Source organism: Neofelis nebulosa, chromosome 1 (genome assembly GCF_028018385.1).
Source record: "Neofelis nebulosa isolate mNeoNeb1 chromosome 1, mNeoNeb1.pri, whole genome shotgun sequence".
Lineage (NCBI taxonomy): Eukaryota > Metazoa > Chordata > Mammalia > Carnivora > Felidae > Neofelis > Neofelis nebulosa.
In genome coordinates this window covers 60,521,887-60,547,826 of record NC_080782.1, presented here as the reverse complement: position 1 = coordinate 60,547,826, position 25,940 = coordinate 60,521,887, and the positions used below count along the sequence as shown (strand labels likewise).

At 42.2% G+C, this 25,940-nt stretch overlaps 1 protein-coding gene across 3 annotated transcripts in view; it reads right to left on the bottom strand.

Moving 5' to 3' along the window:
• Positions 1-25,940, bottom strand: part of DOCK2 (dedicator of cytokinesis 2) — a 417,694-nt gene that overhangs the window by 357,300 nt on the left and 34,454 nt on the right. For all 3 annotated transcript variants that reach the window (XM_058723143.1, XM_058723150.1, XM_058723158.1), the window contains exons 6-9: positions 25,096-25,244; positions 12,221-12,356; positions 9,788-9,942; positions 5,237-5,318 (exon numbers count right to left, since the gene is read on the bottom strand). In XM_058723143.1, the coding sequence (XP_058579126.1) occupies positions 5,237-5,318; positions 9,788-9,942; positions 12,221-12,356; positions 25,096-25,244 (522 nt within the window). The remainder of the gene's footprint in view (positions 1-5,236; positions 5,319-9,787; positions 9,943-12,220; positions 12,357-25,095; positions 25,245-25,940) is intronic.

Sequence of the window (25,940 nt, the reverse complement as noted above, 5' to 3'; positions counted from 1 at the left end):
GAATCACCTTTTGGTCTTAAAGCTTCCACCCAGACAAGGCACATCACTTTGGCTTGCATTTCAATGGCCAAAGCAAGGCAGGCAGCCGCAGCTAACTTCAAGGGGGACAGCTGAGTGCCCTCAGGTGTGTGCCGTGAAGGAAGAACACTGAAACTGGTGAACTACACTAATGTGTCCTGCACGGTGCTGTATTTCTCACATGCCATTGTCTTGTTTGATCCTTAACAACCCTCTCAAGTAGATACTGTTTTTGCACCCCATTTTACAGAGGAGGAAACTGAGACACGAAGAAGACAAGGGGCTTCCAGAGGTCATGACCTTAGTCCTTGGAGACACTGTCCAGTCATTCTAACACCAAAGTCCATAAACCTAACTACCACAAAATCTCTCTCTCCCCATTAGAAAGATACACGGGAGAGAAAACCACCCAGGTCACCTCAGTATCTGGGTGTCCTGCTCAAATCTAAAAGCTTCAGTGTTCTTGGAACCCCCTTCCAGATGGGATCAAGGCAAGTTGTTGGCGTCCGAGCAGAGAATCCTGGGCCTGGCCTCACTAGGGAATAGCTGCTTTTCCTCCAAGTTAATCCTCATATAGGCATATGCACTGGGAATAGCCTGTCAGCTCACATAAGAGCCAGGGCCCAGGCAAAGCAGCCATCCCCAGGCTCTCAGTGTGTATGGTTTGGAAAGAAGAGCATGGGGGTGTGCAGAGTTTCTGGGGACAAAACATGGATGGTCCCAATGTAGTCCACACCTTCCTGCTTCAGGCTTGTGATGGTTAATTTTATTTTAAGTTTATTTATTTATTTTGAGAGAGAGAGAGCATGCACACGAGTGAGCAGGGGAAGGGCAGAGTGTGAGGGAGAGAAAGAATCCCAAGCAGGCTGCACACTGTCAGCTCACAGCCCAACATGGGGCTCAACACAGGGCTCAGCCCCACAAAACGAACCTTGGGATCATGACCTGAGCTGAAATCACTGACTAAGCCACCAAGGCGCCCCCGTGATGGCCACATTTTATGCACCAGCTTTGACTAGGCCATGGTGCTTAGTTGCCTGGTCAAACACTAGTCTAAATGCTTCTGTGAAGGTATTTCGTAGGCCCGATTAACATCTATAATCGATGGACTTTAAGTAAAGGAGGTTACCATACATAATGTAGATATGCCCCATCCTATCAGTTGAAGGCCTTGAGGCCGTATTCGCTGTTGTACCTCTAGCACCCAAACCTGAGGTTTTCCAGTGAAGGACAAGTTGTGCCTGAAGACAGTAATAAAGAAATCCTGCCTGAATTTCAGGCCTGCTGGCCAGCCCTACAGATTTCAAACTTGCCAGTCCCCACAATCCTGTGAGCCAAATCCTTTGAATAAACCTACATATATATCCTATTGGTTCAGGTTCTCTGGAGAACTCTGACTGATACAAGGGCTGTCCTTTCACCTGCTGAGGGAATGGACATCTGCTCCCTGACTCTCCTCAAAGTCTCTCTACTGGGCAAGGGGAGAGGAAAGTTAGGGGAGAAGAGGGCTTTCTGGCTAAGGAAGCTCAGCCACTCATTTGTATTTTCTGCCTTGCCCTATAGGCAACTGAATTTGAGATCCCAATTATCTTACATGCAGATGGTTGGAAAGCCTCTTCTCTGGCCTGTCTGCCTCCTTCCTCCCAACCACCTTGATATCCCTGAAAAACTCATCTTTAGAAGCCATGTTCATTATTTAATTTCTCTCCCCGCAACAACCTTAATAGCTCCCTATTTCCTACCCTATTAGTGCTAATCTTCCCCAGCTGACGTGAAAGATCCCAGACATAATATATTTCCAGCTGTCCTACCTGACCAATTCCCCACTATTCTCTGCATGTAAGTACTCTATTTTTGTCACAAAGATCCCGTTACTGCTCCACAAACACACAATGCTCACTTTCAATTCAATCTTTCTTCCTAAGCCCCCTGTCCACACCTCTGCCTCAAATACTTACCTCTTACTCCTCTATATATCCAAATCCTTTCCAACCTTAAGAGCTCAAGGCTTGCTTCCCTTATAATGATTTTCATCCCTAATTACTTCCCCCCTCTCATTAGAAATTTTCATATTTTTGAAACATCTAGTTTGGTATCTTTCAGAGGCATTCCAGAGTCACAAAGACCCTGGCACCTAAAGGATCCTCCCTAGATGTTATGGGATGAATTATGTCCCCTCAGAATTCATATGTTGAAGTCCTAACCTCCCAGAACCTGAAAATGTATTTGGAGATAGGGCCTTCCAAGAGGTAATTAAGCTGGGGTGACTGGGTGGCTCAGTCGGTTGAGTGTATGACTCTTGATTTCAGCTCAGGTCATGATCTCATAGATTTCTGGGTTCAAGCCCTGCATCAGTCTCTATGCTGACAGTGCAGAGCCTGCATGGGAGTCTCTCTCTCCCTCTCTCTGTCCCTCCCCCACTCACAATGTCTCTGTCCCTCTCAAAATAAATAAATAAACTTAAAAACATAGGGGTGCCTGGGTTTTGAGAGAGAGACAGAGAGACAGAGAGAGAGGGAGAGAGATAGTGCAAGAGGGGGAGGGGCGGGGCGCCTGGGTGGCGCAGTCGGTTAAGCGTCCGACTTCGGCCAGGTCACGATCTCGCGATCCGTGAGTTCGAGCCCCGCGTCAGGTTCTGAGCTGATGGCTCGGAGCCTGGAGCCTGTTTCTGATTCTGTGTCTCCCTCTCTCTCTGCCCCTCCCCCGTTCATGCTCTGTCTCTCTCTGTCCCAAAAATAAATAAAAAACGTTGAAAAAAAAATTAAAAAAAAAATAATAATAAAATAAAATTTAAAAAAAAAAGAGGGCGAGGGGCAGAGAGAGAGGGAGACACAGAATTTGAAGCAAGCTCTAGGCTCTGAGCTGTCAGGACAGAGCCTGACACAGGGCTCAAACTCATGAACTTGAGACCATGACCTAAGCCAAAGTTGGATGCTCAACCAACTGAGCCACCCAGGCACCCAGACCATCTTAATATGTTATGCAAGCACAGAAAAATGCTCAAACACATTGTTACTCTCTGGAGAGTGTATAAATGTGTGATCCTTCCTCAGAACTGTGTTCCAATTTGTGGTGTCTCTAATTCATTTTTACGTTGACCTTATAAAACTCAGACATATTAGGGAAGTTCAGGCAGTGCAATAAAACTTAAAACATGTGTCACCCAATTTAGTAATTCATTAGTACTCCTTTTATTGTTCAGTCTTGTTTCCTGTATGTTAGCAACAACCCCCAAAGTGGGCAAATTCTTAGGGAAACTGGTAGTATATTCTGCCTTCCTCTTACAGATCTAAGGGGTTAAATGCTTATAAAAGAGACAGAGGGGAAGTTCACCATTGGCCCGACTCATGTGCCAGCTCCTAGGGCTTTGCCCCCAAAGAAGAAACTAGAAAGAACTAACATCCAGAGAAAAATAAATAAGGACAGCAAGGCACATACCTGCCAAGTCTCATCTCATCTCTAACTTAAATATCACCTCAATGTCCAATTGAAAGTAAGTCCTAGTCAAACGCCATCATATCATCCTGTTTTAATTATCTGCATTGCATGGATTGCCTTCTGACATTTCTTGTTTATTTACTCATTTATTTATTTTCCGAATTCCCCCCATCATACCATGATAGAAAGGTTCAATAAGCTTATTCAATGCTATATCCCCAATACCTAGCACAAAGCACATGTTAGGTACTCATTGAATTGATCTTGAATCAATAAAAGAAGTTAGAGCATCATGACTTTCCTTGTCCCAAAATGAAGACTTCCATCATTTCAAGACAGAGAAATATCAGCCTGTTGAACCAGTCAACCAAGGTTCCCAAGTTCATTTGCTGTGGGAAGAAGACATAGCAGCCCAGGCAGAATTCCATTCAAGCAGAATCACATTCTCATTAATATTGAGAGACACAAATTTACCGATGACCTTTCCTGCATGTTTACATCATGAATTGGTTCTCTGCAAAATGAATCACTGATTGATTCCCTGTCCCTGTCCTTCTTGTGAAACATCTGTCTCCTGGTTTAATCAGGAGGCCCTATGGGACTTTCCTATTTATCAAGAAAATAAATAGGCTCCTCCTTCTAACTAATAATAGATAAACATGACTGAGACACATTTATATATGCCAGGAAAACTTTGTCTAAGCAATTAGGACTCTGATCTTATTCCATGCCTCTGGCCCATTTTTCAGGAAATAACAAACAAAATAAATCAGCTGCACTCCAATCTAATTGTGACATAACATGAGACATTGCACTTAATGGGCTGTAACTGGAAAATTATTGTAGAGCAACGTAGGTTAATGTAGCATGTCGGTCACTCCTGGATCAAACTCATAGGTTTGGCCAATGCCCAAATCCCTCCCTGACTCCTCCTCTGTAATTTTCCTTGCTAACACATGCATCAGAGTGAAAATCTCATAAATGCTCTTCTCTCCAAAGGATCTTGCAGAGAACACCAATATCCTTAGGTATCTTAAGATAACACTCTTAACACACCCTCATGGAAATAGGACAAGAGAAAGGTCTTTGCTAAAAATAATAACCCTTATCTTCTGATTTCCACTGTTTGTCTTCCCCACAACTAAAAAGCCAGGTTCACTCTCAGAAATAAGTCATCCAACTAACAATTGATTTCAACATTTCTACATGTGTCTTGCCCAGCAAGTATTGGTTTTTGGAAGAATGATCTCAGGGATCCATTAAGATCTTTGGTCATCTATGACTTAATTTTATTCAGAATATACAATTTATCAAGGCAGCCAATGTTCTTAGGAGTTCTTTTTTTTTTTTTTTCTGATACATTTTAGAAAGGTTTTTAGAAAGTCTGAGCCAAAGAAAGGAACTCAGATTAACCAATGAACTTACTGATAAATCAGAATAGCTGCTGTATCTAGTTCACGCAGACATTATTGCTGGAAGGAGTCTGTGCTTGTTTACACAGCGCTCTGTGTGTATTCTCAGTGTGCACATGAGTGAGAAAGAAAGAGGGAAGAAGATATAGAGAGGGGAAGACCCACCTCCCTAATAGCTTCTTTAGGGCACACAACACCCGCCCCCCACCCCAACCCAGCCCCCCATCTGTTCTGAATCTCTCCAGAAAGCCCAGAACACAAATCCTTCCCAAGGTCATGCTCCTTCCTGATCAAGTGGCCAGCCTCTCATTTCCAAGACTGTATCCTTGTGAGTGTGGAAGATGGCTACAAGAAGAATGTACACCCACCGTGAAGACCACCTTCAGGTTGTTGAGCATCTCGATCTCCTTTGGGAAGCCCCTGCTGCCCCATCGCACCAGGTAGTTCTCACTGTGGGAAGAAGAGTGGCAACTGGTTACTGCCTGGGGCTCAACACTGCTTTGGAAAAAATATTCACTGAGCCTCTACTGTGTGCCTGACACATGCTGGCTACTGGGGACACGGTAGTGTTTGAGACAGATGTGGTCCCTCCCTCTAAGAGATCACCACTAACAGAGACAGGGGGCAAAGAATCAATAACATGTGTGCATTCATAGTCTCTTTCCCTCCCCCATTTGCTAAGCAAATTCTGGCCCAGCTACCTAATATTTTTGAAGAGAAGCAGCATTCTCTGTAGCATTATTAAGAGTGGAAGAGATGAGGAGGAAAGGATTTTGGTATATTTTGCTGGACATTAAGAATATATTTGCCCTTCTCATCTCATTCCCTTTTCAAGACTGAATAAAGATTTGAATTTTTTAAAATGATCCATTGGACACAGGACTGTTTTCTTGAATGGAATGTCACAGTATGATGGGCCAAAGATGGCCTTAGTCATTATCTGAGATACACTGAAATAACTATCTAAATGCAGTTGTGACAACTATTTATATGCAATTGTGCTATCAAAACAAAGTTCAGGGTGTTACAAGAATGTATATCAAAAAAGTCTGTCCTAGTCTGGGTTCTCAGGGAAGTCTTTGCTGAGGATATGACATGTAAATAAAGTCGGTCAGGAAAAGATAAAGAGAAATGTTTCAGGCAAAGCAAACATGCATTTAAAGGCCCTGAGGCAGAATGGAGCTTGATGCACCTAAAAGCCAGATCCAAGGGGTGCCTGGGCTCAGTCAGTTAAGTGTCTGACTTCGGCTCAGGTCATGATCTCACAGTTCATGAGTTCAAGCCCCGCGTCAGGCTCAGCTGTGCTGACAGCTCAGAGCCTGGAGCCTGCTTCGGATACTGTGTCTTCCCTCTCTCTCTGCCTGTTTCCCACTCGCACTCTGCCTCTCTGTCTCTCAAAAATAAATAAACATTAATAAATAAACAAATAAATAAAATAAAGTAAAATAAAATAAAATAAGATAAAAATAAATACAAACCAGATCCAAGGGGAAAGTGGTAAGAGAAAAATTAGAGAGGACAGACCATGTAGGCCTTGTAGGTCACCCAAGGATTTTGACTTGATCCTAAAAGTAATGGATACTCCCTGAAGGGTTTTAGGAGGGGCAGTCACACAATTCTGACATATGATCATTTACCATCTTACATCTTCTAGCAACCATACCCACCCTGTGGGGTACATACTAGTCAGTCCAGCCACACTGGGAAAATTAGGAGAAACTTAGTAGTTTGATGAGTTGAGTCATAAGGTTTGCCATGCCATACAGGAGCATATATAGTTAGTGTTAAATAAATGCCCATTATCTTGAATTAGGATAAAAACAAAGTAAAGCTCAAAATCCAAATCATCCTAAAAAAGAATACTAAGAATTTAACAAAGTTAAGGGAAGTCCCTTGTTTTTAGAGATTTGGTTCTCTCTGATGTCTTGTTACTCTCTCTCTACTCACCTCTAGAAGACTGATGAGAGTAGTCTAAGCAAGGTCAAGGGGGAAATGGCACTGATAACAAAATGAACACAGCTCTAGATTAACCACTGGTTAAAATTCAATCAAGTTAAATGTAGTTTTTCTTTTTTCTTCCTCCCTTCCTTCCTTCTTTCCTTCCTCCTTCCCTTCCTCTCTTTCTTTCTTTCTTTCCTTAGTAAGTTCTAAATATTTCAGTGGAATTTTCAGCAAACTAACCAAGAAGCCTCCAAGGTTCCATACAAATAATAATAATAATAATAATAATAATAATAATAATAATTGTTAGTATTTCCCATTGGTTATCTCCAGAATGTCACAGTGAAATACCTGGGTATTTCCCAGGACCTTTGATCACATGTAGCATGACCAACAGAGAACCAGCCTGTTAGGTCTAAACATCAGGCACTAGCAATTTTCTTCTAGGGGAAATACAATAAATAAGAAAAGCAACTTAGAGGGCTGAGCTGGCCCTATCCATCCATGCCCAGCAAGTACTAGGTGGTAAGACCAAAGGCCTACCTGGCACCGAGCCAGGTGAGATCTATTGCACATGACAGTCTCCTCCAAGGAAGGGGAGGACCATCCCAACTCCTCCTCAAGATTTTTCTTTTTTTTTTGAAATTAGCCTTGCCACTGGCTTGATGTCTAAGATGCTTCTTTTTTTTGTCCTACAAAAATTTACCTTAGATTTCCCAAACTTCTCTTTAAGCATCCACTGGAATCGGACCATGATTTATCCCAACATTGAAAGCTCTGTCTCAGCCAAATTGTTCCCAGTTCACATTTGGGCCACACTGAGAATGCCCTAACTTGTCTTTGGTTCATTTATGTCAACCTGCTTGGTAAGAGGGGAGAAGATTGATTTCTTAGGGAAAAAACAGCTGTCCAGAGTCAGAATGACATAGGGAGTGCTTTCAAGTTCCCCTGCCCCTTTCTTGTATCATGCCTCTTCTCATCTTTCTTTGTTTTCTACTTCTCTCTCTCTCATTTTTTTTCTTTTGGTTTTTGCCCTTTTTGTTCCCTCTCTTCCTCATCTCTCAGTTTCCTGAGGGCTTCCCTGTATATCTGGCACTCTCAGAGACATCACTCAGGCATGCCCCATTGAGCATATCATCCTGTATGGCACATCAGGGAACAGAGCTGCCTTGTCACTGATCCATTGCCTCCTTCTACAGAGCTGGCTCAGGTCATCCATCACTTAGATAGGCCAGTAGGCCAGGCACCCTTGCCAATTCGAATATAAGGAAACATGTTTTCTGAGAGGCAGGAAGGGTCCTCTGAGTACTTTCAGGATCTTTGTCACAGGCACCTTGGGAAAAGCTGACAGGGAATGGCAAGGGGCCTATGACACACAGACCATTTCAAGGTGGGTTCTGAGGGAAAAGGGACACTCACTTCCAGTGTTCACTGAGGCCCACTAGGTGAATTAGGCTGACTCTTTAATGTTAGGGATTTAGGTTTGCTATAAAGAGTAGCTTTCTACCATGACAATGCTGACACTCTGATGAGAACCATTCAGGATATTTGATACAACTCTTTCCTTGGTGACATACTAAAGTGGGAACTAGCTTGTCTTTGGAGTTAGATAGATGGACCTGAGTAGAAATCTCAGTTCCACCATTAATACATATGTATGACTTTGGACTAGTCACTTGATCTCCCCAAGCCTCATTTCCTCACCCAAATGACATGGAGTAAAGGGAATTAAATGATATCATGTACAGACCTCAGTTCATTCTCCTTAGATGAACAGTCCCTCCGTGTTTCACAAATGTCTCCAGAAAAGCCATTATTTTCTAAAGTACTCCTCTTCACTAGGCATTGTACATGGTCTCATTTAATCATAACAACCAAGCTAGAGAGGCACCACTTTCTCCATAAAGACAGACGAATTATGCTCCAGCTTTCTTCCAATATGTTAACTGGGCCTTCAAATATGGGACTATGTATTGGCCCAAAACCCCAATGGAGGAGACCAGCAGGGTCACCACCTGGAAGGATGGTCTAAACCACAAGCAGGGGCCAGGGGCCTAGTAGTGGGGGCTGGAGGTATACCAGGGTCTCCTCCCTGGAGATTCTCAAAGGTGTGTTCACTTCGTTAAGCTGAGGCACCCAAGGGTTGCCTTGCTTTCTCTGTTCTCGAGAGCAACCAGTTAAAGTAGTAATAATAATAGCCACAGCCTCTTGGAGCACCACGTGCCAGGCTCTGTGCTTCTCACTGATGTCTGAAAGAAATGACCCTGTGAGGTTGGCTCTCACATTTTGCAAATGGGCAACTCAGGGCTAGGAAAGATGAACAATTTGCCTGAGGTTAAGAAAGAGTAAATGGTGGGGCCAGGATGTGAACTCAGGCAGATCTCAGAGCCCACATTCTTAACCTGGTACCGCCCTCACCACTCATTTCTTAACTCTGGTTGTGTTTTATTTTGTTTTTGTTTGTTTTATTTTGTTCTGTTTTTATTTTTTACTTAAGTTTTTTTTTTTTTATTTTAATTCCAGTTAGTTAGCACACAGTGTTACAATAGTTTCAGGTACACAATCTAGTGGTTCAATGCTTCCATACATCACCCTGTGCTCATCACAAGTGCCCTCCTCAATCCCCATCACCTATTTCACCCATCCCCCTATCCATCTCCTATTTTAAAAGTATGAATTTTAATCTATCCAATGCCACCTGTATGAATCTCATTACCTCTGGTTGTTTTCCAGAATCACAAACCTATTTACAAAACCCTACTGTGTAACCATAACCGCACTATGGGAAAAATTTGGTGGTAATATTTCCACCTGACTGGTACATCCTATAAAAAGTTATTTCCACATTTTCAGGCTCAGTTTCTCTTCCAGGTGGGAATTTCTCCACAAGTGATGGCAGGAATAAAAAGGATGTTCTGTACTCTGCTAACTCCAACCTCCCATATACACAGAAGTCAGGCAATACTGAACACACCTACCTTATGACAGTTTGCTTGTTGGGGTCATAGAGAGACATGAAAAGCTCAGCATCTTCCCCAATTCTGCACACAAAGTTTCTCACAAAGACATAGAGGCTGTGGGTGGGAGATGAGGAGATCCGGGAATACATTCCATAATCTGGCTGGTCTTTTGACTAAGAGGTGGCAGGAAAAAAGGAGGAAGGTAGAGAAAATTAGCCCCACACCACTGAGGATGCAAGCCTGAAGATTTCTGCATTATAACCAGGTCTACAACCAAAAGCTTCTGTAATCTGAGCCAAGTCACTTTGACTCTCTTGGCCTTGATTTTCTCATTTTGGGAAATAGTACTATTTACCCAGCCTTCATCATAAAATTAGTGTCATAAAAATCACAAATTACTTTTTCAAAAAATGCTTAAATGGTCTCCATTGAAACTAAAAAACTTCTGCTGTTTGAAAGATGCATTTAAGAAAATGAAAAGGGGAGGCACAGACTGGGAAAATATATTTGCAAAAACATATATCTGGTAGAGAATTTGTATATAGAATATACAAACATACAATCATATTTAGAATACACAAATAATTCTTACAACTCAATGATGAGAAAATCAACCCAATTAAAATGGGCAAAACATCTGAACAGACATTTCACACACACACAAAAAATTACAAATGGCCATGGCCAGTAGGCACATAAAGAGATGCTCAACTTCACTAGTTATTCAGGAAAATTCAAATTAAAACCACGATGAGATACCATCACACAAGCACTAGAATGGCAGCACCAAGTGTTGACAGGATGCAGAGCTACTGGAACTCTCTCATATACTACTGATGGGGATGCAAAATTGTACGCCCCTTCTGGAAACAAGTATGGCAGAATCTTTATAAGTGGAACATACACGTATCATAGGATCCAGCAATCCTACTGTCAGGTATTACTCGAAAAGAATGAAAATGTACGTTCAAACATGTGTTTGCAAATGTTCATAGCAGTACTAGTTAAAATAACCCCCAAGTGGAAACAACCCACCTGCCCAAAATGGACAACTGGTCAATGGTATAGCAACTCAGCAATAAAAAGGGAAAAATAATATATACCACGACACAAACCTCAAAATCACCATTCAGAGTAAAGCAAGTCAAACACAAAAACCAAGGCGCCTGGGTGGCTCAGTCGGTTAAGCATCCGACTTCAGCTCAGGTCATGATCTCACAGTCTGTGAGTTTGAGCCCCACGTCGGGCTCTGTGCTGACAGCTCAGAGCCTGGAGCCTGTTTCAGATTCTGTGTCTCCCTCTCTCTCTGCCCCTCCCCTGTTCATGCTCTGTCTCTCTCTGTCTCAAAAATAAATAGACGCTAAAAAAAAAAATTTTTTTAATTCAAACACAAAAACCATACGATTTCATTTATATGAAACTACAGAAAAGGCAAAAGTGTAGTCACAAAAAAACAAATTAGGGACTGCCTGCAGCTGGAGACTGGGGAAAGGAATCAACTGTAAGGGGACTCAAAGAAACTTTCAATGTGATGCAACTGTTGAGATCTTGATTGTGGTGGAGTTCACCCAGCACTGTATTTTAGCCAGATTCAGTAGACTATAGTTTATAATGAATTGATTTCATTCTGTGAAAATTATCTCAATAGAGCTAAAAATAAACCTTCTTTCAAATAATACACAGTGGCTAAAATGATTTTTTAATCATAAATCAGAGTATGTTAACCTTGAAAAATAAAATTACGTTTCCTTGAAATCTTTTGTCAGTTTTCTACCACAATTGGAATAACAAATCTTAACTCTTCTCCATGATGCCTTGGGCCTTGTGAGATCTGGCTACTGCTCCCTATGTCTCCAAATCATTGCCTACCCTCTCCAATGACTCAGCATGCACCATCAACACTGGCCTTTCTACTCCTTGAAACTTCAGAACACAGTCCTACATCAGGACCTTTTCACTTACTGTTCCCTATACATAGAACACTTTGTCCCTAGATCTTCCCAGGCCTGGTGACTTCACATCATTCAAGTGTCAACTCAGATGTCTTCTCTGAGAGATGCCTTTCTTGATGGTACATTTTTAAAATAGCTCTTGATGCACTATGATTCACAGAACCCTAGCTTATTGTCTTTTAGAGACTTATCACCATCTGGAATTAATTTGTTTGTTTGTTTACTTTTTATTGCTTTTTTCTTTTCTCCTCTCTGGAATATAAAAGCCCCATGAGAACAGGAAACTTGCCTGGCATTAAACTACCTGTGGGATGGATGCAGAATGAATTACAGTCCCAAGTACCAAAACAATAAAATGCAGATGGCTACTGATCATCTCAGGTCATAGGACAGATGTCTCCTTGAATAATATACACTCTAGTTAATTAGCCTATTATTTTAAGTTTATGATATGCTAAATAATGCCTCACTTGGCTAAAGGCTATTTTACAAAGCTCACCAATTCTTCCTTGATGCGCTCTGTGATTTTATCAGTCGCCTCCTCATGTGCATGGAACAAGCTGATGACGCTGGTATTATCAGGGTCCAAGATATTTCCATCATCATCTCTGACAATCAGATCAAGCTCAAGAATTCTGCAAAGCAAAATCCATAAGTGAGGATAAATCCGTAAGACTTTACGATGTTGTTGGAAGGTTTATACCAGAAAATTTGCCTGGTCTCTGAAGATTGCAGACTTTCACAGAGAAGCTCTACACCAACAACCTTGCATACGGCTTGTGAGCCATACTGGGACAGTTCATCCTCTTTGGGTAGTACTATGGCAGTGTGTATTAAATTTTCTTAAAGTGTATCTTTCCTGCGATATTAAATCTAGAGAAACACCCACATTTGAACAAGAATGTGTGTTACAGCATTGCTTACATCAGCAAAGTGATGAACAAACCAAAAGTCTGTCAAAGGGAGAATGGCGAGGGAGGAGGGGCTAACATGGCGAAGAAGTAGGGGGATCCGAAATTCCCTCGTCTCAAACAAAGCAGGGTTGAAACCAAAAGACTTTGGGTTCGGGAGGCAAAGGGCTTGGGAGGCAAAAAGACACCTGCTTCCAGGGACCCACTGGGACAATCCGATGGGCCATAGGTGCGTGATTGAGAACCGGAGAGAAAACGAATGGAGGGGAAGGATCCCCTTCTGCGGAGAGACAGAGGGAAGAAAAAGAGAGGCTGGGGAAGCATAGGACTGTACCTGGACAAGAGAAAAACCAGACAGGGATGGAGAAAGATCCAATCTCTAACTGAGGGGCTTTCTCTGGTCTGGGGCTGGCTGCCCGGATCACGCACCTTGGGGGGAGGGGAGCCAGCCCCAGGCTCCGTGGCTAGGTCAGGAGCGCAATCTGCAGTGGAAGACAGCGATCCCCTCCCCGGAGTGCTGTGGGACAGGACAAAGCCTGCCTGCGCCCACCAGCCAGGGACCACTTATCGGGTGGTGCAGAGGTGCTTCCCCAGTACCAGGGCGCGTGGAGCGAGAGTTTGAATCCCAGACAAGCGCCAGGCACAGGAGTCAGCGAAGCAACACAAACCACCTCATTTGCGCCTGCGGCACAGTGAGGACAGGTCGAACAGAGTGGTTTGGGACACCCGGTCTGTGGTGGAGAGACTGGGGTGTCGCCATTTTTCTCCCCATCACCAACAAGGCGGGCTTCAGGGAAAGGACAGCAGGCCCACAGTGGACACGGGACCCGCCTACACCTAGCCACGCCCCTCTGCGCCTGGTAACTACGTATGTCCGCGAGAGGTTGACGCTGAGGAACCAGACGGCCCCGCCTCCAGACCAGCACTGTTGGATTGCCTGGCTTGATTCTTGGACAGTTCTTATTATACAGATATATTCTTCCTTTCCTCCTTCTTATTTCTTCCCTCTAGTCTGGTTACTCTGGTTGTTGGTTTGTTTAAGCAGACGTATTTAATCCATTATCTTGATACATGTTCTATACCTCCTTCTTTATTTTCCTTACTCTCTCCCTGGATTAAGCCATATAGTTTCTCTGTCTGGTCAATTTTCTTTTCTTTTTCCCCTGCCTCCTTCCTTATTTTCCTTTCTCTCTCTCTGGATTAAGCCATTAGATTCTCTGGTCAATTTTCTTTTCTTTTCCCCCCACCTCCTTCTTTATTTTACTCTCTCTCTCTGGATTAAACCATATAGTTTCTCTGTCTGGACAACTTTCTTTTCTTTTCTTTTTCCCTGCCTCCTTCTTTATTTTCCTTTCTCTTTCTCAGGATTAAGCCGTATAGTTTCTTTTTCTGGTCAATGTTTATTTTTTTCTTTTTCCCTGCCCCTGTCATTTCTCTCTTTGTATGGGATAAGGCCTCTTCCATCAGCACTGCCTCCACCCTGTTATTTACTTGTAGCTGGTGCTTCTGGTTTTGTTTGTTTGTTTGTTTGTTTGTGTGTTTGCATGTTTGTTTTCTGTTTGTTTTTCTTCATTTTCCTTTCCAGGGCTACTTCAACAAACAAATCAAAACACACCTGGTGGAGGGTCTAAAACATCACTACTAGTAGGGACATAAAGTAACCAAAGTCACAACAGAGAGCAAGTAACACTTTCCAAAAAACACCTCCTGAAGGGCCAGGCCCTGGACGGTGTATGACCCCTCTTTAATATAGTAGTGCTGGCAGGTACAGTGCACGTAACAAGTTTTTAAAACACATAATGGACAGAAAACTAGCCACAATGACAAAAGGGAAGAATTCTCCTAAAAAAAAAAATTCCATGAAGAAATGACAGCTAAAGAATTGCTCAAAACAGATATAAACAATTTAACTGAACAAGAATTTAGAATAATAGTCATAAGATTAATTGCTGGACTTGAAAAAAGCATAGAAGACATCAGAGAATATATTGCTGCAAGATCAAGGAACTAAAAAATAGTCATGATGACTTTAAAAATGCTGTAAATGTCGGGGCGCCTGGGTGGCTCAGTCGGTTGAGTGTCCAAATTCGGCTCAGGTCATGATCTCATGGTTCATGAGTTTGAGCCCCACATCGGGCTCTGTGCTGACAGCTCAGAGCCTGGAGCCTGCTTCAGATATTGTGTCTCCTTCTCTCTCTGCCTCATCCTTGCTTGCACTCTGTCTCTATCTCTCAAAAGTAAATAAATGTTTTTAAAATAAAATAAAAATGTTGTAATGAGGTGCAAAATAAACTAGAGGAAGTGACAGGATTGAGAGGCAGAGGGGAGAATGGGTGAAATAGAAGATAAAATTATGGAAGAAGATAAAGCTGATAAAAAGAGGTAAAAAACATTCTGGATTAAGAGGGGAGAATTAGAGAACTAAGTGATCAATGAAATGGAACGATATCCATATCATAGCAGTTCCAAAAGAAGAAAATAGAGAGAAAGGGGCTGAAGGTGTACTTGAACAAAGCTTAGCTGAGAAACTCCCCAGTTTGGGGAAGGAAACAGACATTGAAATCCAGGAGGCATAGAGAAGTCCCTTGAACATAACTTCAATCAATCTTCTGCATGACATATCATAGTGAAACAAAATACAAAGATAGAGAATTCTGAAAGCAGCTAGAGATAAACGGGCCTTAACCTACAAAGGTAGACACATAAGGGTAGTAGCAGAGCTATCCACTGAAACTTGGCAGGCCAGAAAGGAGTGGCAGGAAATTTTCAATGTGCTGAATAGGAAAAATATGCAGCCAAGAATCCTTTATCCAGCAAGCCTGTCATTCAGAATACAAGGAAAGATAAAGGTTTCCCCAAACAAAAACTGAAGGATTTAATCACCACTAAACTAGTCCTACAAGAGATCCTCAGAGGGGGGGCTCTGTAAGTGTAATGTTGCAAAGACCACAAAGGACCAGAGACAACACTACAAGCATGAAACCTACAGATAACACAATGACTCTAAACCCATATCTTTCAAAAATAACATTGAATGTAAATGGCTAAATGCTTCAATCAAAAGACATAGGGTATCAAAATGGATAACAAAACAAGGCCCATCTATTTGCTGTCTACAAGAGATGTATTTTAGACCTGAGGACAGGTCTTTAGATCGAAAGTGAGGGGATGGAGAACCATCTCTGCTACTGGAAGTCAAAAGAAAGCTGAAATAGCCATACTTATATTAGACAAACTAGGTTTTAAACTAAAGGCTGTAACAAGAGATTAAGAAGGGCATTATATGATAATTATGGGGTCTGCCCATCCAGAAGAGCTAACAATTATAAATGTTTATGCAGCAAATTCAGGAGCACCCAAATATATAAAACGATTAATCACAAACATAAGCAATCTTATTGGTAATAATGTGATAATTGCAGGGGATCTTAATACTCCACTTACAACAATGGACAGATCATCTAGACAGAAAATCAATAAGAAACAATGGCCCTGAATGATACCTTGGCCCAGATGGACTTGACAGATATAATCAGAACGTTTCATCTTAAAGAAGCAGAATACACATTCTTCTCAAGTGCACATGGAACATTCTTCAAGATAGATCACATACTGGATCACAAAACAGTCCTTAATAAATATAAAAGAATTGAGATCATACCATGCACACTTTCAGATCACAATGCTATGAAACTTGAAATCAACCACAGGAAAAAGTTTGGAAAACCTCCAAATGCATGGAGGTTAAAGAATATCCTACTAAAGAACAAATGGGTCAACCAGGCAATTAAAGAAGAAATTAAAAAATATATATGGAAACAAATGAAAATGAAAACACGGCAATCCAAATGCTTTAGGATGTAGCAAAGGCAGTCCTAAGAAGAAAATACATTGCAATCCAGGCCTATCTCAAGAAACAAGAAAAATCCCAAATACAAAATCTAACAGCACACCTAAAGGAAATAGAAGCAGAACAACAAAGAAACCCCAAACCCAACAGAAGAAGACAAACAATAAAGATTGAAACATAAATAAACAATATAGAATCCAAACAACAACAACAAAAACAGTAGAACAATCAATGAAACAAAGAGTTGGTTTTTTGAGGGCACCTGGGTGGCTCAGTCAGTTAAGCGTCCGACTTCAGCTCAGGTCATGATCTCGCAGTCCGTGGGTTCGAGCCCTGCATCAGGCTCTGTGCTGACGGCTCAGAGCCTGGAGCCTGTTTCAGACTCTGTGTCTCACTCTTTCTCTGACCTTCCCCTGTTCATGCTCTGTCTCTCTCTATCTCAAAAATAAAAAAATAAAAAAAATTTTTAAAAAAGAGTTGGTTTTTTGAGAAAATAAACAAAATTGATAAACTAGCCAGACTTTTCAAAAAGAAAAGAGAGAGGACCCAAACAGATAAAATCATGAATGCAAATGGATTTATCACAACCAATCCCTCAGAAATACAAGCAATTATCAGAGAATACTATGAAAAATTATATGCCAACAAACTGGACAATCTGGGAGAAATGGACAAATTCCTAGACACCCACACACCAAAAAAACTCAAACAGGAAGAAACTGAAAATTTGAACAGACCCATTACTCGTGAAGAAATTGAATCAGTTATCAAAAATCTCCCAACAAATAAGAGTCCTGGACCAGATGGCTTCCTTGGGGAATTCTACCAACATGTAAAGCTGTTCCAAAAAATAGTAATGGAAGGGAAACATCTGGACTCATTCTATGAAGCCAGCATTGCCTTGATTCCCAAACCAGACAGAGACTCCACAAAAAAAGGAGAACTACAGGCCAATATCCTGATGAACATGGATGCAAAATTTCTCAAGAATACACTAGCAAATCAAATTCAACAGCATATAAAAATAATTATTCACCATGATCAAGTGGGATTCATTCCTGGGCTGCAGGACTGGTTCAATATTTACAAATCAATCAGTGTGATACATCACATTAATAAAAGAAAGGGTAAGAACCATATGATCCCGTCATATGCAGGATGCAGATGCAGAAAAAGCATTTGACAAAATACAGCATCCTTTCTTTATAAAAACCCTCAAGAAAGTTGGGATAGAAGGAATAAACTTAAGCATCATAAAAGCCATGTAGGAAAAGCCCACAGCTAATATCATCCTCAATGGAGAAAACTGAGAGCTTTCCCCCTGAGATCAGGAACACGACAGGGATGTGTACTCTCACCACTGTTGTTTAACATTCTGTTAGAAAGTCCTAGCATCAGCAATCAGACAACAAGCTGAAATAAAAGGCATCAAAATTGGCAAAGAAGAATTCACTTTCACTTTTCGCAGACGACATGATAGTCTACATGGAAAACCTGAAAAACTCCACCAAAAGACTCCTAGAGCTGACACATGAATTCAGTAAAGTCACAGGGTACAAAAATCTATGTACAGAAATTGGTTGTGTTTTTATACACCAATAATGAAGCAATAGAAAGAGAAATAAAGAAACTGATCCCATTTATGATTGCACCAAGAATCATAAGATACCTAGGAATAAACCAAACCAAAGATGTAAAAGATCTGTGTGATGAAAACTATAGACACCTTATGAAGGAAATTGAAGAAGACACAAAGAAATGAAAAAACATTCCATTCTCATGGATTGGAAGAATAAATATTGTTAAAATGTCAATACTACCCAAAGCAATCTACATATTCAATGCAATCCCAATCAAAATTGTACTGGCATCTTCTCGAAGCTAGAAGAAACAATTCTACAATTTGTATGGAACCACAAAAGACCCCAAATAGCCAAAGTAATATTGAAGAAGAAAACCAAAGCAGGACTTTAGCCTCAATCCCAGACTTTAGCCTCTACTACAAAGCTGTAATCATCAAGACAGTATGGTATTCGCACAAAAACAGACACATAGACCAATGGAATAGAATAGAGAACCCATGACTGGACCCACAAATGTATGGTCAACTAATCTTTGACAAAGCAGGAAAGAGCATCCAATGGAAAGAAAAGACAGTCTCTTTAGGAAATGGTGCTGGGAGAACTGGACAGCAACATGCAGAAGAATGAAACTGGACCACTTTCTTACAGCATACACATAAATTAAACTCAAAATGGATGAAAGACCTAAATGTGGCACAAGAAACTATCAAAACCCTAGAGGAGAAAGCAGGAAAAAACCTCTTTGACCTCAGCCACAGCAATTTCTTGCTCAACACATCTCCAAAGGGAAGGGAATTAGAAGCAAAAAGAACTATTGGGACCTCATCAAGATAAAATGCATCTGCACCACAAAGGAAACAATCAATAAAACTAAAAGGCAACCTACAGAATGGGAAAAGATATTTGCAAATGACATATCGGATAAAGGGCTAGTATCCAAAATCTATAAAGAACTTATTAAACTCCACACCCGAAAAACAAATAATCCAGTGAAGAAATGGGCAAAAGACAAGAATAGACGTTTTTCCAAAGAAGACATTCACATGGCCAACAGGCATATGAAAAGATGCTCAATGTCACTCATCATCAGGGAAATACAAATCAAAGCCACACTGAGATACCACCTCACACCAGTCAGAGTGGCTAAAATGAACAAATCAGGAAACCACAGATGCTGGCAAGGATGTGGAGAAATGGGAACCCTCTTGCACTATTGGTGGGAATACAAACTGGTGCAGTCACTCTGGAAAACGTGTGGAGGTTCCTCAAAAAATTAAAAATAGATCTATCCTATGACCCAGCAATAGCACTACTAGGAATTTACCCAAGGGATACAGTTGTGCTGATGCATAGGGGCATCTATACCCCAATGTTTATATCAGCACTTTCAACAACAGCCAAATAATGGAAAGAGCCTAAATGTCCATCAACTGATGAATGGATAAAGAAGATGTGGTTTATATATTCAATGGAATACTACTTGGCAATGAGAATGAGTGAAATCATGCCATTTGTAGCAATATGGATAGAACTGGAAGGTATTATGCCGAGTGAAATAAGTCAGTCAGAGAAGGACAGATACCATATGTTTTCACTCATATGTGGAACTTGAGAAACATCACAGAAGACCATGGGGGTGGAGGGGTGGAAGGGAAGAAATAGTTACAAACAGAGAGGGAGGGAGGCAAACCACAAGAGACTCCTGAATACTCAGAACAAACTGGGTGGATGGGGGTGGGGGAGAGGGGAAAATGGGTGGTGAGCACTGAGGAGGGCACTTGTTGGGATGAGCACTGGGTGTTGTATGTAAGCCAATTTGACAATAAATTATATTTTTTAAAAAATAGGGAAAATGGATAAATAAACCATGACCTATAATGCAATTCCATGTGCATGGCTTAAAAAATAGGGTATAGTTTTAATATGTTTAATGATACAGCTCAGTGAGAAAAAATAAAGTACGGGGGCACCTGGGTGTCTCAGTTGGTTAAGTACCCAAGTCTTGATTTCATCTCAGGTCACGATCTCATCATGGTTTGTGGGTTCAAACTGACAGCATGGAGCCTGCTTGGGATTGTCTCCCACTCTCTCTATCCTTCTCCCGCGCCCTCTCTCTCTGTCCCCTGATCGTGCTCTTTCTTGCTCTTTCTCAAAATAAATAAACATTAAAAAGCTAAAGTATGGAAAAATGCATATGATATGTTTACGCAAACAAGTAAGTCAAGCCAGATATATTACCTGGATACATGCACGTGAGTAAAAAGCAAAGAGAGAAAGGACTGGACAAAAAGCAGCAAACTACCAATACTACTAACAAGGACACCTGTGAGAAGTAGGACCTTGGGTGGAGGGGTCTAAGGAAACATGTGCCTTATCTTTGTTTTATAATATAATATATTATAATGTAATGTAATGTAACATAATGCAAACATAGCAGAAAATGTATTCCTATGTTATCTATTCAACAACATTTTGAACATAGCTGTTGGAGGGGGGGGTGGGGATTCTCAGATATACTGCTCATTACCCACAGCTTGCTCATTAACTCTTTGACTTCCAGGCCACAAGGTTTCCCCTGCTTGGTGTTGATTTGTTGCAACAGCATCTGCCGTTCTGATTGGCATCAGTGATACTAGTAACAGCAAATGCACAGCATTTGCAGTAAGCTCACATATGTTAAATATTTTACGTATGCTAATGCACTTAACCCTTACAAAAACCTTATGAGGCATATATACTGTTAACATACCCATTTTACAGATGAAGAAAAGACCAAAATTATAGGGGCTAATTAATTTGCCCAAAGTCACATAGCTAGTTAAAAAGTAATATGGCATCCTGGTCTGACTCTTAACCTCTACGGTATACTTTCTAAATAGGAGGTGCTTAGGCGTGGTACTGGATTAGGGGACAAGGATAGGTTTGCAGAGGCCTTGATGTGAGGCTGCTTTTGCACTTGATGTTGAGATGGAGGGCCTCAGCTGTCTATACAAAGAGAGCTGGTGGAGACTCTGAGAAGGCCAACAGGAGTCCTGCTTAGGCACCACTACTGAGTTCCATATTCTGCAAGGGCAGCAAAGACAAGTGAAGGAGACGACGTTTTCATCTCTTATTTGAGAACTGGACTGAGAAGCACATCTCTCATCTCATCCAAATACAAACAGAAGGGAGCCAAGGTTCACCCATTTGTCCACATTCATTAGGAGATTAACTTCCAACTAGATATGACTCATAATGTTGCACAGCCATGCTGCCGAACAGGCGATGCTACGGGGGTATAAATGCTTTCAACTAATGCTGAGCAGAGACTCGCGTGACCTCAGAAAAGATGGAGCATAGCCAATACATAATTTAATGCCAAGATCTCTCTAGTTCTTTCTCTTCAAAATTTATCAAAGTGGATTCGGTTCTAAAATGTATGAATAAAACATTCTCTGGGTCCAGCTATCTTGGGATTTGGAGGAGTCATTTGAGGATTCCTCACTTCTTGGAGACCAGGAAGCTTGCCCATTACCAGTCTCGTGTGGAATTTTAGCAGCTTTAGTAGTCACAGGCCGGGCTGTCAGGATTCCCACAACCCAGGGTCAGGAGAGGCTGTCTCCCAACTGAACAGCAGACCATTTGCTTTGGAGAAATGAGCATTTTAGCAGTTTCTTCTCAGAGGTAGCCCCACACTGCTCTCTTCTGTTCGAGAAAGTGATAAAATGAACTGAAAACAAAGGCAGGGGAAGAAGCTCCCACTGCATGCATTTTCCAAAAACAAAAAAAATTTAATGGTAATGAAAACAGAAGTGGCTCCTTATGTGGCTCCAGATCGTCTGGACAAATCCAAACTTCTTTACTTGGCACTTAGGCCCTCAAGTTTCCAGCCCCTGTCTGCCTTCCCCTCCATGCTTCCGTTCTCTGAGCTCCTCCCATTCTCTCTCTCTCTCTCTTTCTCCTTCTCAATTTTTGTCCTAATAATCCCCACTAGTTTTGTTACATTAGGGCAGATGCTAGCCACCTGCCTGTCTCCTCCCACCCCCAGCCCCCACCTTCTGGTCCATGCTTCCTGCTCTCATGAAATGCATGAATTCCTACTCAAGAGTCTGTTCACTTCTCTCTCTCCCATATTAATCCACAGTCCTTGGAGGCAATAGAATGCAGTAGTCAAGCACTTGAATTCTAAAGCCAACCTACTTGGTTCAAATTTCAGTCATCTGGGGAAAAATGACCTAATCACTCTTTGAGCCTCAGTTTCCTCATCTGAGAAACAGAGACGATAATAGCACCTACCTACCTCATAGAGTTGTCATGGAACCTAACCGAGTTAATGCATGAAAAGTGCTTAAAACAGCGCCTGGCAGGTACTTAGCAAGTTATTGTTGGTTCTCACTGCTTGCTTTTTGTTGTCCATATAGTGGCTGTTTTTTGTAAATGTTTTTGTAAATGTCTGTGTCCTCGAGGCCTAGCATGTGCTCAAAAAGTTTGATGTCTGAATGAAGGAACAAAGAAGAGAAACAGGCTGATTCTGGTCAGTCCTCCATCACTTAATTCCTGGTTCAACAGCCTGAGGATGATGTACCTCACCACAGCTCCTGACACTCTGCCCAGAGGTCTGCCCTTTTGGCTTTCATGAAGCCACCCAACCCATATCAGAGCTCTGACCTCCCAAGACACCAGGCCAGTGTTAATTGGAGGTGTCCAAATCTCCCTCCCTGCCAGCTGAAGTCATCAGGAAAGGGAGGCAAGAATCATGGGCCACCCCCCGGCTCAGGGCCTCAGTCTCCAAGGATGCCTCTCACTTCCCCAAAGGGAACTGAAACTGAAAGCTCAGGGTTGGTTGAGGCAATGCTGCAGAGACACAACTGAAGGGGGCAGGCGCCCTCCTCCTCTTTCTCCTCTCACCAACATTCATGTATTCATCCAGTCATCATTCACTGAGTGCCTCCTGTGTGCAGACCCTGTTCCCGCCACAAGAGATGAATTAAATGGTCACTGTATTAGAGAGTGCCCATCACAGCAGGGGAGACAAGCCAGTAAAGAGGTGATTACTCTTGGGGTGCTAAGGGCCTACAAGAGCACCTAACCCAGCCAGGGGTGGGTAGGGGAAAATCAGAGAAGGCTTCCTATGGGTGGTGACCATTTCTTCCATCCTTGGCCCCTTTTCTTAGGAACCCTGTGAAGAAACATCTGAAGGTCACAGATGCCATTATTGCAAAGCAGCAAAACTCCCTCACTTCTCACACTCTCAGCTGCGACTGTACTCAGCTAAAGATGTCACCGCACCAACGGTGGCAGCAGCTGTGTGGCAAACTCTTCCTGTCGCTCTGGGATGATGTGCATTATAAGCAGATTTGGACACGCTTGCCAGCTGCCAGCAGGGGAACCGGCAGAGGGACCATGCTTCTGGGATGGGAAGCAGGTGTAAGCTGGACCCACTGACTTTCCTAGTGCATATGGATCTTCTTCCTCAGTGCATATGACAAAAGCAAGAAAGCCTGGCTGCTAAGAAATTTTCTTCTTACTCCCATTGAATAGACTCGTTCTACTTCCCCCTCGGACATAAGTCCCAGCCTTCTGACCCATTTCACAATCCTCTAAACATGCCATGCTCTGTCACACACTACTGCCTTCCTTTTTTTTAGCCTACTTAACACTTCTTTATTTTTCAAAATTCCCCTCAGGGTTACCTCCTTCAGGAAGCCTTCTTTGACTTCCTTCTCCATGGCGAATTAAGAGTACTCTTGCTTGGTAAGCTATCAAACTTAACACAATACATAACAATAGTTTACTTGTAGCTTCCTCCTAACCAGACTGGTCTCTTAGCAGACAGGAACTTTGACATCTACAGCCTCAACAGCTGGCAAGATATCAGGCCAATCATAAGCGTTCAACACATGTTTGTTGTTGGGATGAATAAACAAACGAGTAGGATTTGGAGGGCACCCCTCTCATCCAGGAGAGGGGTGAAGATTTACAGTTCTCCAATGCTAACCAGGTACCATAGTGGAGAGGCCCATGGACTCTGGAGCCAGACTGCTTGGTTCTAAATTCTGGTTCTGCCATTACTAGCTATGTGATTCTGGACAAATTACTTGACCTCTTTAAAAGCCTTCGTTTCTTCATCTGAAAAAAAAAAAAAAGTGTGGATAATAAAACTGCATGCCCCATAGGGCTGTTATAAGATTTAAATAAGACAATAAATGTAAAACACTTAGCATCAAGCCCGGTGCATAACAACTCAGATTAAATGTTAATTTATAATATTATTATCACTACTAGGGGCGCCTGGGTGGCGCAGTCGGTTAAGCGTCCGACTTCAGCCAGGTCACGATCTCGCGGTCCGTGAGTTCGAGCCCGGCGTCGGGCTCTGGGCTGATGGCTCGGAGCCTGGAGCCTGTTTCCGATTCTGTGTCTCCCTCTCTCTCTGCCCCTCCCCCGTTCATGCTCTGTCTCTCTCTGTCCCAAAAATAAATAAAAAACGTTGAAAAAAAAATATTATCACTACTATTATTATCAGTGGGTTGTCCTGCCTCAAAAAATTGTTTCATGTTCTCCTTAACTTCAGAACATCTAAATTCCAACCCTGCTTCTTCCCTCTTGAGGAAACGCTTTTGTGACTATGCATAGGAGTTAGCTGATGGCATGTGGGGTGGATAATTTAGGATGGGGGAAGGGACATTTAAATCTCACACTGGGATTTAAGGGAGAATTTTGTTAAGTGCAGGAATAAAATGACAACTAAGCCAAAAGTGAACCAGCATGACTGTGTTCCCCAGCCCCTCGGAAGTAGGTTAAATGAGTGCCCTAAATCTCTCATCCCAGTAATAACCCCTGTAAAAGCAAGCCCTCCCTCCACTTGCATGTCCCCAGATCCCACCGGGGTGATAAGAAAGGCACACAAGCATGGCGTTGGTAACAGCCTTCTCTCAAATAGAAAGTGGCAAACTTGTATCTAAAAATGAAACCAAGCTTCTCTGTAGGGAGACAGGAAAGAAGGGGGGTGGGTAAGAGAAAAGAGCATCTTTGCAGAGGAAAGAGAGGTTACTTGTTGCCATAGTCTATTTTGGATGTGACTTTCTGCTTCAGTTCCTTTAACTCGTCCTTAGGCAGAGTTCCTGAGAGGAGCTGGGACCGCCACTCCATCAGGTCGTACATCATGGCCTGCACCTGCAGGAACCGATCCTTTTTGCTGGCCTACGAGAAAAAACAATGCACAGTCACCTGCACCGAGGGTGTGTGTGGGTATCTATGTGGTAAACTGTGCCAAAGTCAGACATGTTCAGGGGCCATGACTTGAGCATCTCTCCTGGCCCCTACCCAGCTACAAAGGGATTAGGTGGTAGTCTCAGTCATCCACAAAGTTCCTCCCCCTGGGCCCCAGGGATTTCCAGAAATGAAACTAATAATCCCAATCACTTCTTGGTTAAAGAACGGGTGATTTCTGACTCTTATCAGAAAAGATACTTGTTGAGCAGCAATGCCATGAATATCTGCTGTAATGCAGGTCCCAGTGCTCAGGACATTTAAGGCTGGAAACTAGGGCCATTTTTCTGGTGATAGAGACCTATTTATAGGGCAGCAGTCCCCCAAGTGTGACATGTGCACAACCTGTGGGACACAACAGCTTTTGGTGATAGAAAGACACAATGTTAAATAACATGGACGCATATGGTGATTTTCTTCCATTCTTCTTCCATCCTTCTGTACAAAGGAAGGAGAAAGGTACAGTTTCCTGGTAATGTTGTCTTTAACCCCTCTCTCACATTTGTCCATTTTTTTTTAACAAAGAGAGAGGTCTTCAGCTCAGAGCTTTTGACAGGTACTATAGCAAGCACTTAACAACATTGACTTGTTTTCATTGTATTTATTTGATAATGTTCTTCTAATTGT